Source organism: Pseudorasbora parva, chromosome 1 (genome assembly GCF_024679245.1).
Source record: "Pseudorasbora parva isolate DD20220531a chromosome 1, ASM2467924v1, whole genome shotgun sequence".
NCBI classification, from domain to species: Eukaryota; Metazoa; Chordata; class Actinopteri; order Cypriniformes; family Gobionidae; genus Pseudorasbora; species Pseudorasbora parva.
The window spans coordinates 39,849,322-39,863,389 of NC_090172.1; the positions used below are offsets into that span (position 1 = coordinate 39,849,322).

The 14,068-nt window shown below is 37.2% G+C and overlaps 1 protein-coding gene across 6 annotated transcripts in view; it reads right to left on the reverse strand.

The window, feature by feature from the left end:
- Positions 1-13,822, reverse strand: part of fhod1 (formin homology 2 domain containing 1) — a 58,052-nt gene extending 44,230 nt beyond the window's left edge. For all 6 annotated transcript variants that reach the window (XM_067440413.1, XM_067440412.1, XM_067440411.1 and 3 more), the window contains exons 1-3: positions 13,538-13,822; positions 12,244-12,350; positions 7,396-7,460 (exon numbers count right to left, since the gene is read on the reverse strand). In XM_067440413.1, the coding sequence (XP_067296514.1) occupies positions 7,396-7,460; positions 12,244-12,350; positions 13,538-13,702 (337 nt within the window). In that variant the 5' untranslated portion in view covers positions 13,703-13,822. The remainder of the gene's footprint in view (positions 1-7,395; positions 7,461-12,243; positions 12,351-13,537) is intronic.
- Between the last annotated feature and the right edge of the window lie 246 nt (positions 13,823-14,068).

Sequence of the window (14,068 nt, forward strand, 5' to 3'; positions counted from 1 at the left end):
TTTTTGGGAACCTTTCCAGAGTGGCATTTCTTTATTTTATTTTTTTCTCTCTTTAAACTAAAAACTAGGTTTGCCATTTAAATTCCTCTTTAGAAGCATTTCATGATTCAAACATGACTAATGACTATTAGATGCAGGATGCAGCATCAGCTTATTTCTTAAAAAAAAAAAAAACAGGAAAACAGAGGGAGATAAGAGCTTAGTCTTAGTTTTTAACCCCTAAAATCATACATTTTAACACGTTATTAAAGAAAAATGTTTTTTAATTAGCTGTTGATGCTGTAACTTTATGTAAAGTTTACAGAAGCACTTATTTGAGCCACAGTGAGCATTAGTTATTTATAAGTCTCTGTGGAGTTATAAATCTGAATGGATATTTTACACACTCCTTTAGATACCAAGGAAGTAACTCAGCAGATTCTTTCATTTTCATAAATTATGTCTGCACCAGAGAGCAAAAGAGGACACATCTAATACTGAATAGAAAGGAACACATTGTTCTGACATAGAAAAATGAAGGAACTTGCTTGAGATCAGGAAGAGTTCGAAGAACATACAGTAATAAAAACAAATCCTTAGAAAGTCCAATTCACACTAAAATGTGAATGATGTAAAAGTGGAAAGGAAGCTGTGATTCAGCTAAGAATCATTTAACATCACAGGAGGAGGAGCCGCATATGCTACATAAAGACTCATTCATATGCATAGTTTTGGTTAAAGATCATGCATTTCTTTAAAAACAAAGCAACATTTCTCTAGACACTACTAGCAACGTGACAATCCCTTTACAGTTCCAACAGAAGAAAAAACAAACAGCCATGACTAATAATAATGGCTTCATTAAAATCAGCCACTATTTTTACTCATATCTGATTGGCTGGGCCAGCTGGCACGGACAACATGTGGATCATGTTCAAGAGCCAAAGTCATGTGACCATGCAGTCACAGCAAGGTACTGGAACAAAGCCTGGCCACTTGTTTGTAACAAATGAGTGAAAGTGTGAGCACAGTTTGAATCAGTTAATCAAACTGAAAGTATGCCAGACACTACAACTGCTCAGTGGTGGTTGGACTGAGTGGAAGGAAGTGCTCTTTGATTTAAACCGATCCAAATGTAATTAGAACTTTCCTAGTTTAAAAGGTTGTGTAAAAAAAAAAAAAACTACATTGCAAAGATTTTCAAAATGGTCATGTTTAAGCAGTCAATATACCATGGGATGAAAAAACATCTCAGATCTGGAAAGAAAAACACCATGCAGACACACTATCAAAACAATCAGGCAATGTGACTAAATTCCTAAACGTTCCACATGACATTCCTGATCCCGACAACACAATTACAAGCTGCAAGGACTCAACATTACCTCAATTATTACAAGACCATTGTAGATTACAAATAAAAAAGGCAAAACTGCTAAATCTATTGATTGTGCATGACCACAAAAGCAATTCTACAGAGGGAGTTGGAAGTGTTATGTACCATATATATATATGAGTATATAAGTGTTATGTACCATACACTATAGTGACCCAAATCCTCCAGGGCTGGGACTGGTCTGTCCTGTCTTGAGGTATGTTACTCTCTTTGTGTCACTCAAACACACACACCTTATATCCGGATAATATCAATCAAGACAAGGTATGCATTTAGAGAATGAGGAGAGAAAGATATTTCCTTGTTTGAACCTACTCATCTTCACCTTCTGCCAGACAATGTTAAGTTGATAGTTAATAGCAGGGGCGTCAAATGCTCAAAAAATCTCAAATGCTTTTTTAATAGCCTCAAATATTTTCTGCTTGAAAAAAATAAATAAGGACAGTGAACAAAGGAAAGTGATACACCGCCACATGGAACTTGAGACCTTGCAGTGCAGATACTGTAAATCTATGCTGATTACAACTGGAGTGTTTTGGCTTAGTCACATTGATTGAGTGCAATTTCTAAGTATGAGAGGAGAAGGAATCTAGCCTGACAAGCCTGACCCACATCAAGATGTTTGGTCTGGAAACTCACCATTGACAGGGCTCAATCAGAGGGGCGGGATAAACGGTTGTCTTTGTATGCAATTGGATAGAGCTACAACCAACCAGAGCAACGAAGGTGAAGCGGAACTAGTTGACAGATTAAACTTTCGCCGTATCCGGTCGGCAAAACTCCAAACACATCTTCCCTTTTTAAGAATGACTTCAGTGCCGTTCTTTGTTCTTCTCTCAGACAAAAGCTTAACTCCAAGTCTTCCAGAGTCACGGTCAAAGCTGATTTGAAAGACCGCCGCTCGCCACCTTGCAGCTTCTGTGTTTATTAGTAGCCTGCAAGCGCAACTCTGCCGTCATCATGTTAAGCCTCGTCCACCGACTCTATACAGGATGTGATTGGCCTGACCAGAGTTTTGTTTTTACAGCTCAAAAGGTATTGAGAGCTGCTAAACGATACTCACGGCAGATTAGATTTGCTGCCAATAGACATGTGCCGATTTTCGATAATGCGATTTATCACGATAATGAATATGCACGATATTGTTATCGTGGGCACTTTAAAATATCGTAAATAATAATTGGTTACACTTTATTTTGATAGTCCACTTTAGACATTCTACGAACTATAAGTAACTTTGCAACTACATGTCCGCTAACTCTCATTAGAGTATTAGTAGACTGTCAGTAGACAGGTAGGTTGGTTAGGTGTTAGGGTTCGGGTTAGTAGAATAAGTTGAATTGTAGTTGCCAATTTACTTATAGTCAGTAGAATGTCTGTTGGGGGACCGACAAAATAAAGTTTTAGTAGACAGTCTACAAATACTCTAATGACAGTTAGTTGACATGTAGTTGCAAAGTTACTTATAGTTAGTAGAATGTCTAAATGGAATATCAAAACCGGTGAAGGAGACGCGCTGGTGAAGTGCCGCTCAGTGACAGCAGAGGGCGCTGATGAACTGCAGAATGCAGCGCTTACCCCGTAAACAAAACAAAAACGCGTGTAGTTTTTAAAACAGCCATACGTTTTTTGTAATCTCAATGTTGTTCATCACAGCACCAAATACTTAATACTTAAAGACTTAATATGCCATTTATTTTTAAACTTAAACATTTTTATGTTTTAATCTGGACTACAACATGCCCTAATAATTAGAACTGTTCTAATTATTTGTTATTGTTCAGTAAAACTTTGAGACATATGACTTCATTATTACCAAACTGACAATGAAAAATACTTATAAAGAATTAATCATTCTAAGTAATGTTAATTTCTTAGTTACTGTTTAATAACATTACAATCAAAATCAAAATAACTTTTTAATGGACCCAAGATAAAACTAACAATCAGTATTTCTTAACTAACATTACCAAAAACATTATACTTTCTGTACCAAATGTAGCTGTTGCTCAATCTTAGTGAATGCATTAAATAATGAGACCTTATTTGTTAGCCTACCTGTTGTTCTTTATAGCCTAATTCTTTTGCACTTTAATCTGTTCGAAAATTTTACAGCCCTGAAAAAAATCAAGAGACCACTTAACATTGATTTCTCATTGTTTCTCAATGTTAATTGGTATCTTAATTTTTTTTCCAGAGCTGTATATATTTTTGGTGCACTATTGTATTAAACATTTGGTTATTTTTGTTATTACAAAAATAGTTCTTAAAGCTGTTATGCTATGGCAACACTTTTTTTGCAACTTATTTCAATATCGTGATAATATCGTATACCGTGATAAAACTTCAGCAATTAATCGCAACATGAAAAATTGTTATCGGCACATGCCTAGCTGCCACTAGGGTGCATCTAGATTTCTAGGCTAGAAGGAATCCTCACAATGGTAACTTTCTAACTACATCCTGGACATCAGAAATAAGATTCTAACTTAACAGTACACACCTGCGGCTCTATTACTGAAACTGAAAAGGTCTATTTCAAGCTGTATTACTGTCTATTTCCTCACTGAAATTACCATAGTTACTAAACAGATAGGATAGGATTCTGAGGGCGTTTTTGTAATACAGTCTCAGGTGCCTAAAATAAACTCAGTTTATGGTTAGTCTTTAATGGCAGCAGAGATACCATGTTTTGTCCCTAAGCTCTTAACCACCATTGTATCCCTTGCACAAAATGAACACACAAAATACAATTTGCTCAAACCGATTAATGATGCTATTTTTTTTATAAGGGCTATTTTTCTATGCGGTAATGTTAGCTCACCTTGCACAAGTTAAGGCTGGAATACATGAACACAACTTTTAAAATCTGAACAGACTTTAAAACACTAGGTATCATACTTGCCAACTTTTTCATACTGAGAATCACACATTAATAGACATTCAAGACATTCCGTCGAACACAACAAATTTATGCTTGCAGAAACATGTGCAGAAACGGCGTGTTTCTAGGAGATGCATGACAAATGAAAACAATGTTCAAAATCAGCTCAAATATCAAACATGTTTGATATCCTCCAAATCATAGTCTAAAGCTAAAATTTCACAACTAAAAAGCACAAGCACATTTCTTGTCAACTCCGACTGCCCAAAAACTGCAGACTGGCTCAGATTTTGGCATCTAGTATTAACTCGTCCAGACTGCAAATTGGGACAAAAATCTGGGCAAAAGTCATGTAATTTATTCCAGCCTTTAGTCATCTATTTCACTCATCCAGCATGTCACTACAAAACCTCCAGAACTTGCTTCATATAGGCCAGCTTAAAATAATTTAAGATGACCATAAAACACAAATCCAATTTCACTTAATCGCTGATCTAAACCAACTGTAGCTGCATTATTTGTACCATATAATAATACCCCCCCCCCCCCCCCCCCCCAAACAAAAAATGAATTACTCACCCTCATGTCATTCCAAACCTGCAAAATATTTTAAAGGTGCCCTAGAATGATTCGAAACAATATGTTAAATTGTTCTCCGATATCTACATAAAGGGTATGTGGCTTATTTAAGGGCAAAAAATTGTCCAGATACAGTTTTACAGGTCCATTTACAACCCTAGAAATTGTCCCTAGGATGTAATGCTCTGTTTTTGCCTTATTTGGAAGAGTCATGAATATTAATGTTGAGCTCTGCTCTGATTGGCTTATTTCAGCAGCTCACAGCTCACAGCAGTTTAGCTGTTCAGCTCGTGAGTCCTGGCCTTCCTGACAGAACACAGACAGACTAAATGACACACTTTAAGCAAAACATCTCAAAATGGAGACTGCGATATTGCAGCTTACTTGTTTATTTGCGTTTTCAGATCATCCGCGCACGAGAAAGAGCTCGCATTTGTGCGGTTGCCAGATTTCAGTAATTAAATCCCCTAAACAGAGCTTTTCTGTGAAAAATACCTGTATGATTCAGTGTTATACCTAAACATGTCCAATCTGGCAACCATATTCACGCAAGCTCTCTCTCTCTCGCGCGCCGACAAACTGGAAACACCAATAAACAAGTAAGCTGCACTTTATCAATCTCCATTTGAGATGTTCTGCTTAAAGTGTGTTGTTCAGCCTACAATTTAGACTTGTCTTTTTCATCAACGATATTGCATATTTATATAACGTTAGTCACAATGTAGACTAAGGTTACACAGTGACTGTGATGTAGCCTAATCTGAAATACAAATAGGCAAAAACATCATAGGAAACACCATACTTCAGTTCTCAAAAATATAAATATATAACTTATATTTTTACAAAATGAATAGCTTTGTCAAATGACTATCGTTTTAACTTATATGGTGGAAAAGGTGACGTTTGCTAGAAGGATCGAGTGAATGATCTAAGCAAAGTATCTACGGTTGTATTTTGTAATACAAAATAATATTACCCTTTGTCATTAGACAGACTAGTTTGGTATGGTACTTGGGGTTTCCTATTGTTACTGTACTAGCATCTTGCGTTATCTAGAAAATGCTGTCTCTCTACGAAACTTTCAATTTAATCAGAAGTTGTTTAAACAGTCAATAAGTGGATAAACCGCTACTTACTGCTTGCAGGAATATAGTTGTAATTGCCACTTTCTTCAGTTTAAGACGCTGAGCGAAGCTTGCTTGAAATGGGCCGAACAAATAAACGATCTTGAATTAAATTGTTGTGGTATCGGATTATAAACATCAACCATGACTGTTGACATTTTTTATCTGTGGGAAAGGGGAAAGTCTCCTGAACAGCCTGGAACATGAAGTATGTTCATGCGAGCAGCTTGTTTTGATGATTCGCTCCATCATTACCGCCTGACAATGCACATGTTTGGACAGATGCAAATGTTGGGGGCGTGCATATAAATGATCCCCAATGTTTGTGTCACGGTTGGGTTTATGTTGAGAAGCACTTTTTTCCCCCTTGTGTTATGGATTCACGAGATTTACATAAGAAGTAGGAGGCAATGATGTTTGAGACTCACAGTATGTGATGTCCATGCACTGAACTCTTATTATTTCACCATGGCAAGGTTAATTCAATTTTTCATTCTAGGGCACCTTTAAATGAAATCTGAGACTTTTTACACAACTACCTCTTTGTCACATCAATAAGTTCATATAGAGATCGTAGGCTTTTATTTACATATACCGTAAAATGAAAAATAAACAAACTGAAACTCAACTGTATCTGGTTGAAGCGCGAGAAAAAACCTCATTGGTTCTTGTGAAAGCTCAAATGTGCTGTGTAACACTTCGGTAATAAATGAGAATGAACCTAACTGGTTCTTGTAAAAGCTAAAAGCTCAAATGTGCTGTGTAACACACAAAAACGAACCTCACTGGTTCTCGCACTTCAAGCAAGAAATCTTGAGATTCAGTTTACCATATCTAGTTTACCATGTGTGGGTTGATGAATATTTATATGTGTATAAAAGCCTAAATTAAATCTGTTCATCATGTAAAGCAAGTGTCTCTTTAGAAAATGTGGAATAAACCGCTCAATTCAAATGGATCAGCTTTACGATCTCTTTATGAACTTTTTTAAAGCGTCAAGTGCTAGTTGTGTAGACTGTCAATGGAGGCATAGAGATATCTCAGATTTCATTAACAATATCTTCATTTGTGTTTTGAAGATGAATGAGACTTACAGGTTTGGAACGACACGAGGGTGAAGTGAACACTCTTATGTTAATTACTTTAATAGATTCATGTTACAATGAGAGGCTATAGCTCACTGAAGGGGTCATTAAGGATTTTGGAATGATCCCAACTGAGGGGAAAACCTAACAGGGATAATATCATTTCAGCATTTTTGGAGAACGTGGCCCATTTTTTCCTTCTCTAAGACAAACTAAACCAACAGCCAGAGTGGAAAGCCTGGGATGACGTACTTGCCACCTCAGCAATACACATACAAATGCTGAAATGAGCACACAAATAACCTGCCACGTTCATCACGGCATATTATTGTGCACATATACTCTTACCTAGGATGGAATGAACCCGAACTGAGAGCTGCGTACGGAGAATCAAGATGGGCTTTTTGCCTTTTCTGTAGAAAGAAGAACAATTTTGTAAACTCATTAACTTTCATTTCACATACACAGACAGTTTGCAAATCCCATCTAGGTGAGTTCTATTTACCTGAATTCTTGAACTACTTGAATAATAATGCAGATGGAGCAAAGAACATTTAAAACATATTTTGAATTTGTCATTTTCCAATTGCAAACACATTCGCTTTACTGAAGGCGAAATGGAGAGACAGAGTCAGAAAGAGAGAATATGGGCCGGTACTAGGGATTAAGGTATGGAAAGAGAGAGTAAACAGGCATGGAAACTATGCATCAAGGGTGTTCATGGCTAAAAATGAACTGCTCCAAGTCTTACGTTTTCTTCACAATGTTCTGTGTGGTTCACACACCCAGTCACAAATACACTCAAACATGAACACACACCACAAACACCCCAGTTTTGTCTTCTATTTTCCAAGCGCAGCTGCTTCAAATGACGCGTTTCCTATTGCGAATCACAGCGAACCTGAAGGAGCTGCAGATGCAATTTTGCGGGCTTACAAATACGTACACACCATGTATGCTTTAAACACATGCACCCATAAAGCGAGCCCTTAAAAAATAATGTATGTATGTATGTGTTTATAATGTTAAAATATGTTATCATTATCCTGACAATTGCATCTTAAGAGGTTTAGGTGAATGACACACTGGCTACATCTCTTGAGTTTGCGTGCATGGCAGGGCAAAACATGATTTAACAGTGGCCATTTGTGTTTGCGCACTCATGGTTTAAGGACTATTGTATGCGACTTATCGTTAGCAGTAGTAGCAAGCAGAACCGTTTTGTACGTCAGACTAGCGCGCGTTTTTGAATAGTAGCGAATTTGAATGAAGAAGCTCATTTTGTGTGAACGTTCCCTAGGTTCAATATGAAATAACATTATATGCTCCATTGATTAACTATATGTGATCATGTTGTTTAATGATGTGCACTTACGCATTGATAGCCAACAAGTAGTTTAGTCACCACCTGCTTCCAACGCACTCTGTTGCTGCATTGGAAAAATAAACTCCATCTATTGTCCCTTTAACGCTAGGTTCTTTGGGAAGCTGCACAGGGTTGTCTTGCCCTGACAACCAAAAACACACTTCTTTGGTGGTATTGTTGATTTGATGAAGTCCTGTAACTGTAGCGCAGCCAGCTTCCCTAAAGCCGAGCAAAGCGCGTTAATGGGCGTGCTTCTCTTGCTCAAGTCGCGTGCGTGCCCTTCTGGGAGAAAAGCCCGTATGGTTTGTACAAGGACATTCCGCACTTGTTGACATCAAGCGGACCCGGAAGATGTATTTTTGGCACAGAAATACCAAATGACCAACTTATGTTTCGAAACTTTGTCCATTTTTGGCATGGGAATCCAAGTCTTTAACAGTGTAAAAAGCTCAGTATGCATAAAATAGCATTTCACCCACCCCTTTAAAACAAATTACAATGATGATTACAATTACAGTCATGCTGAATCAGTTTTTGAAAACACACAGTAATGTTCTAACGTTTATATTCAGTAAGATGATAGTACTGTTTAATATTGTTTACATCTAAAATTTCCTGTTTATATATTTTTAAAGATTTTTTTTCTGGCAAAGCTGTCAGCATGTGAATTGTCAGCTTCATTCATCCAGTCTTCAGTGTCACATTTGGTGCTCAAGAAACATTTCTTACATACAGCGTTGTACATATGTTACATGAAATTACTGTAATAATAATAGTATTTTATTTGATTAAATTATTCATAATTAATGCAACTATCCCTAAATCAAACCCCTATTCTTAACCATACTCTATAATAAGTGCATGCTGTTAATTAATATTACTAAGTACTTAAATTTATAATTACACTATAACAATGACAAACACATTCTGGATTATTTGAGGAATAGAACGTTTAAAAGATTATAAATGTCTTTAAGGTTAATTTTGACCAATTTAATGCACCCTTGCCGATTATTAATTTCTTTCCAAAAACACTGCCCCTAAGCTTTTGAGTGGAATGGAGTGTACTTGATTTACAATTACTTCAAATTACTAGAAAAAAGTATTAAAGTGGTTTTAAAGTGGTTCTCCAGACCAAGGCTGAAAGTTTCAAACTTATGCAATACTGCAGTTTGAGCTGACTCAGAGTTCTAGATCTGCGGTTCAGTGTTTTTCCTCAATTCAGTGTATTCTGAGACTGTCAGTCTAAGCTGTGGTCAGCACACTCACTGAAATGCTGGCTCTGCCTGTGTGAAATCACTCATGCCTTTGGTGTGTCCAATGACTGTGTTACTAAGCAACGCTAGTAAATGATTTAGTGACACTGATATGTGTCATAATTAGGCAAGGCCTAACATTCAGGGGGTCACAGACATTCTACATAAGAGTTTGGCATGATTTCAACACTATAAATGAATAATAAATAAGCATTAATATCAAATTAGCGCTTTTAATCCAGCCATTGTTTTTGGTTTAGCTAATTCAAAAGTTTATTTAAGCATTTGTGATATGTCCAGTCAAACATCTTCATAAATTAGCCTGTTATATATTAAACAACCTAAAATTGGTGTTCTCAAACATCAATGTGATTAAACAACCATGCTAGAGAGTTAAATAGGGCCATTTTCTAGTACCTAACCATCCCTCTTAAGTGTCATGGTACATCCCAAAAACTGTGACAGTTACAAATTCATGGTGAAAGTAACCATAGCTGACAGTTTTTAAAACAACACAAATTGGGGAATTCCTCAACTATAATGTCAAAGACTAAACACAAACACAAAGAGAATAGAGTTATCAGTGCATTTCCTGACTATAACAGAATCAGCAGCATTGTTTCAATACCGTTCCATCCGATTAGAAGAACAAATGGATGGATGTGTAGAGACAGAGACCTAAAAACATAAATGTTATTGATTTTACTTTGTTCTGCCAGATGCACCTCGCCAAAGGTAATGAACTGCTATGAGTGTGTTGGCTAAAAGTTGAAACCCATTCTTTTTCTTAAAGGTGCACTATGCAACTTTCCGTCCACTAGAGGGCACCTATTCAAAACAAAGGTGTAGTTTGATGACGCCAAGTGAGAGCACAGTATCTTGGGACATGCACAGCTGGTGGAAAATAGGACACGGGCAGAAATCATGTTGATGGATGCGTTTATTAACGTTACTGTAGTGTAAAGCGGAGCAGGACAGTGTTGAGGAGCTGAGCATGGCCGCTGAAGCGATTGTTACACACACACGGCTCGCGAGTACCGGGACTTTTATTATGACGGGGCGGGACACAGTCGCCGGGCGCCTGCAGTATTTCCGCGTTTCCGGTCATGATTATAAGGTAAAGCAGCTCTGTTTATCATATACAGATACATTTAAGTGTGTTTAACATGATGTTATGACATTACTCTGTGCGTTTGCTCGGCGCTGCTGTGACATGTTCACACTGCTAAGAGAAAAGCGCTTCTGCCAAATAAAACCGAGGGTAACACGGATATGACGCAATTGACAGGCGACTCCCTCGAACGCTGTGCTGACACGTCCCCGGTCCTTGGTTAAAATAGCAATTTTCTCACAATTTACAAATAGTTGGAAACATTTGGGATATTGTAAGTACTTAACTGAACAAAATATATAACACTGACCTAGTGGTTTTTGGTTATTTTACTGCAAAAATACATAGTGCACCTTTAAGTCAAGTTAAGTCAGTAACTTATGTTATTAAGAGCTAACATACAGGAGTTCTACAGGAGCATCAAGAGAATGCAATGTCATGATTATAGTCTGATGACACCACTAGGTAATAAAAAAATGACTAAATATAGCATTATATAACAGAGAGAGCAGTCATGGTAAGCACGTGATATAAAGTCCCCAGAGGTCAAAATTAGTTTAAACTTTACATTGCTGCACATCCCAAAAAAATAGGTTTATCAGTGGAGTGTTGCAAGCTTTCCTCATCCACTCTCTCTTCTAAACGCTCCATCATTATAAAGTAATGTTCCCAGCGTCTCTGACTAATGTTGTCCACTCCTTCCCTCTGGCCTCACTAAGAATATCTGTGTGCAAGTAAGTAACATTCAACTTATGAACGATTCTCCCAAATTTGGTTCTAGAATGTGACTAAGAACTCTGACTGACCCAAGAATGGAAAAGTCCTCCGCTTTTACAGAATTTTTATGCTGTTTTTCCTATTCATTAAAAGTATAAGGGTATGAATGAGGCATACATGTTTAAGTCTCTGACGTAAAGTCTAAGCCATGTCTAAAGTCTTTCAAGGCCAAATCAAGCCCTTTTTAAGCCTGGTATTAAGACGCGTTTGGTCAATCGAATCATAGGTGGATCAGGGAGACGCATAGAGGTATACACCTGGTGTTTTAATCTCTTTTGCCCACTTTCAACCACTTCTGTCCTGATTGTTTCGAGGGGAGGGTCTATGGACAGGTAAATGTACATATTTTTTTTAGATCAACTGATCTAATGGACAAAATAAACTAATTATAACACAGAGTAAAACACGAAAGTAAAACACAGAGCTGGTGTACCTCATTTTTTATACCTCATATTTTACTCATAAGTCAGCAAGAGAGGGATTTCATTAAAGGAAAAAGAAAAAAAACATTGTAACAGTTTATTTAATTTCTGTAAATGCCACTGTTGATATTTTGTTGATGTTTGTTTTTTTGTCTCAGATGCAAGTTTCCATCTCTGGGAAAAGTCAAAGTAAGACAAAAGCAAAGCAAGATAGAAAGAAAGAGAGAGAAGATTGGATGGCAAAATTTAGTCAGTCATTCTTACTCCACATCGTCATAAAGCTGCTCCAGATCATCTCTCTGTTCAGCAAGTGATGAATCCAGATCCAGATAGTTGCCATTATTAGCCAGTTGCAGTGCACACTCCTCTAACTGAGAGAGAGAGAGAGAGAGAGAGAGAGAGAGAGAGAGAGAGAGAGAGAGAGAGAGAGAGAGAGAGAGAGAGCAACTTTAAGTCTTTTTCCCCACATATTATGATCTGACAAGATATAAAAGACATCACAACTACAAAACAAAAGTTAAAATCCAATCTCAAATGAGTAACCCTTGAGACACAGTCACATTATAAGCTTATGCACTCATTCACAAAAATCAGCCATCATTATCGGTCAGCTACTGCAAAAGAAAGTGAGGTTATTGTTCTCATATGGCAGTGTTTGATGCAGAGTCACATCTGAAGCTGCGCTGAAATAATGGTTTGATTGAGGAGCTGAGCTTATCTTCTGTTTACAGATCCCACCCTTTCCGCAAGCATCAACGCTCCAGCTGCAGGGATTTCTGAACTCTCTCAGAGTTACTGACATTCACTTATATACTATGCACAGTGATAACCTAAACCTGTGTACAATTACATACATTCTGATATTATCATATAGCCGTGTAGAATCACATGTAAACACATTTGGAAACACAGATTTCTGTGAAGTGGTTTAATGTGTAATGGATTAGAGTATGGATCTATTTTGCACATTATTTTAATTATATACGTTTACACACTGTCGCTGTTCTACTTTACTAGCAATGTTTAAAAAACTATGGGTTCCATGAAGGTTTTTATTTTATTTTATTTACTTTTTTAAGTATCAGTGGCACAAATGTTTTTGTTGTGTTTATTATATTTGATATTTAGTTTAATAATGTAACACAATTAAAATTAATTAACTTTAAATGACCAAACACATTATATAAACTGTCACATTTTGCACGCAACACTGATACTACGACATCTCAAATTATAATAACAGCAAAAGCAAACCTCCATGCAAATGTATCAAAATAAAAGTTAGTTTGACCTTCTAATGCTGACGAACAGCATTTTTTCTCAAAAGAACTTTAGATAGGCTATGTGCACTCCGACCCACCCACTATTACATTATAAACTCTCAGTACTAGGAGGTTAATCTTTGGACTATTCATTCACATAATGAATACTAATGAATACAAACATTAGCCATATTACATTAGTCTGGCGTTACGCACAGCTTACACGCGGGCGGACACTATAGCAGGCATTTGGCGCAGGTAATGAGCCCTTTATGAGGCAAATGAAGTTCACTGACCTTCAAGGGCGCTTCGAGCAGTTTGTGAACACCGGCTATCTGTTCGTTCAACGGCAAATGTTCGTTCAAGTCATACGGCAGAGGTCTGCGGGGCTCGGGGAAATTTGTGCACACGAATGGGTCCGAGTCCTCCAGATATTGCACTCGACATGTTATTGTAGCCATGGTTCATCCGTGGTCACAAAGTCTAAAAGTTAAACTCGCTTTCCACCGCAGTTTTCCGTTTGTTACAACAAGTCATCTAAAAGAGAAAAGCGACTGACCCGCCACGCGCCACTGTCAACACTGAAATGAAACTCGGACTGTAGTCAAATTAAAAAGCAGAGCAATGACGTCACCAGGAAACAGACTGAAAGAACTTCAGTGATGCTGAACCACACAGTAGCATTCTACCCTTACTATTTCTGTCATAAAAAGATGGCAAAAGTACTACGAGTAGTAGTAAATACTATTATGTCGTTTTTATTTTTATTTATTTCTGTCATAGAAAGATATGGTAAAACAGTATACCCTTACTATTTCTGTCATAAA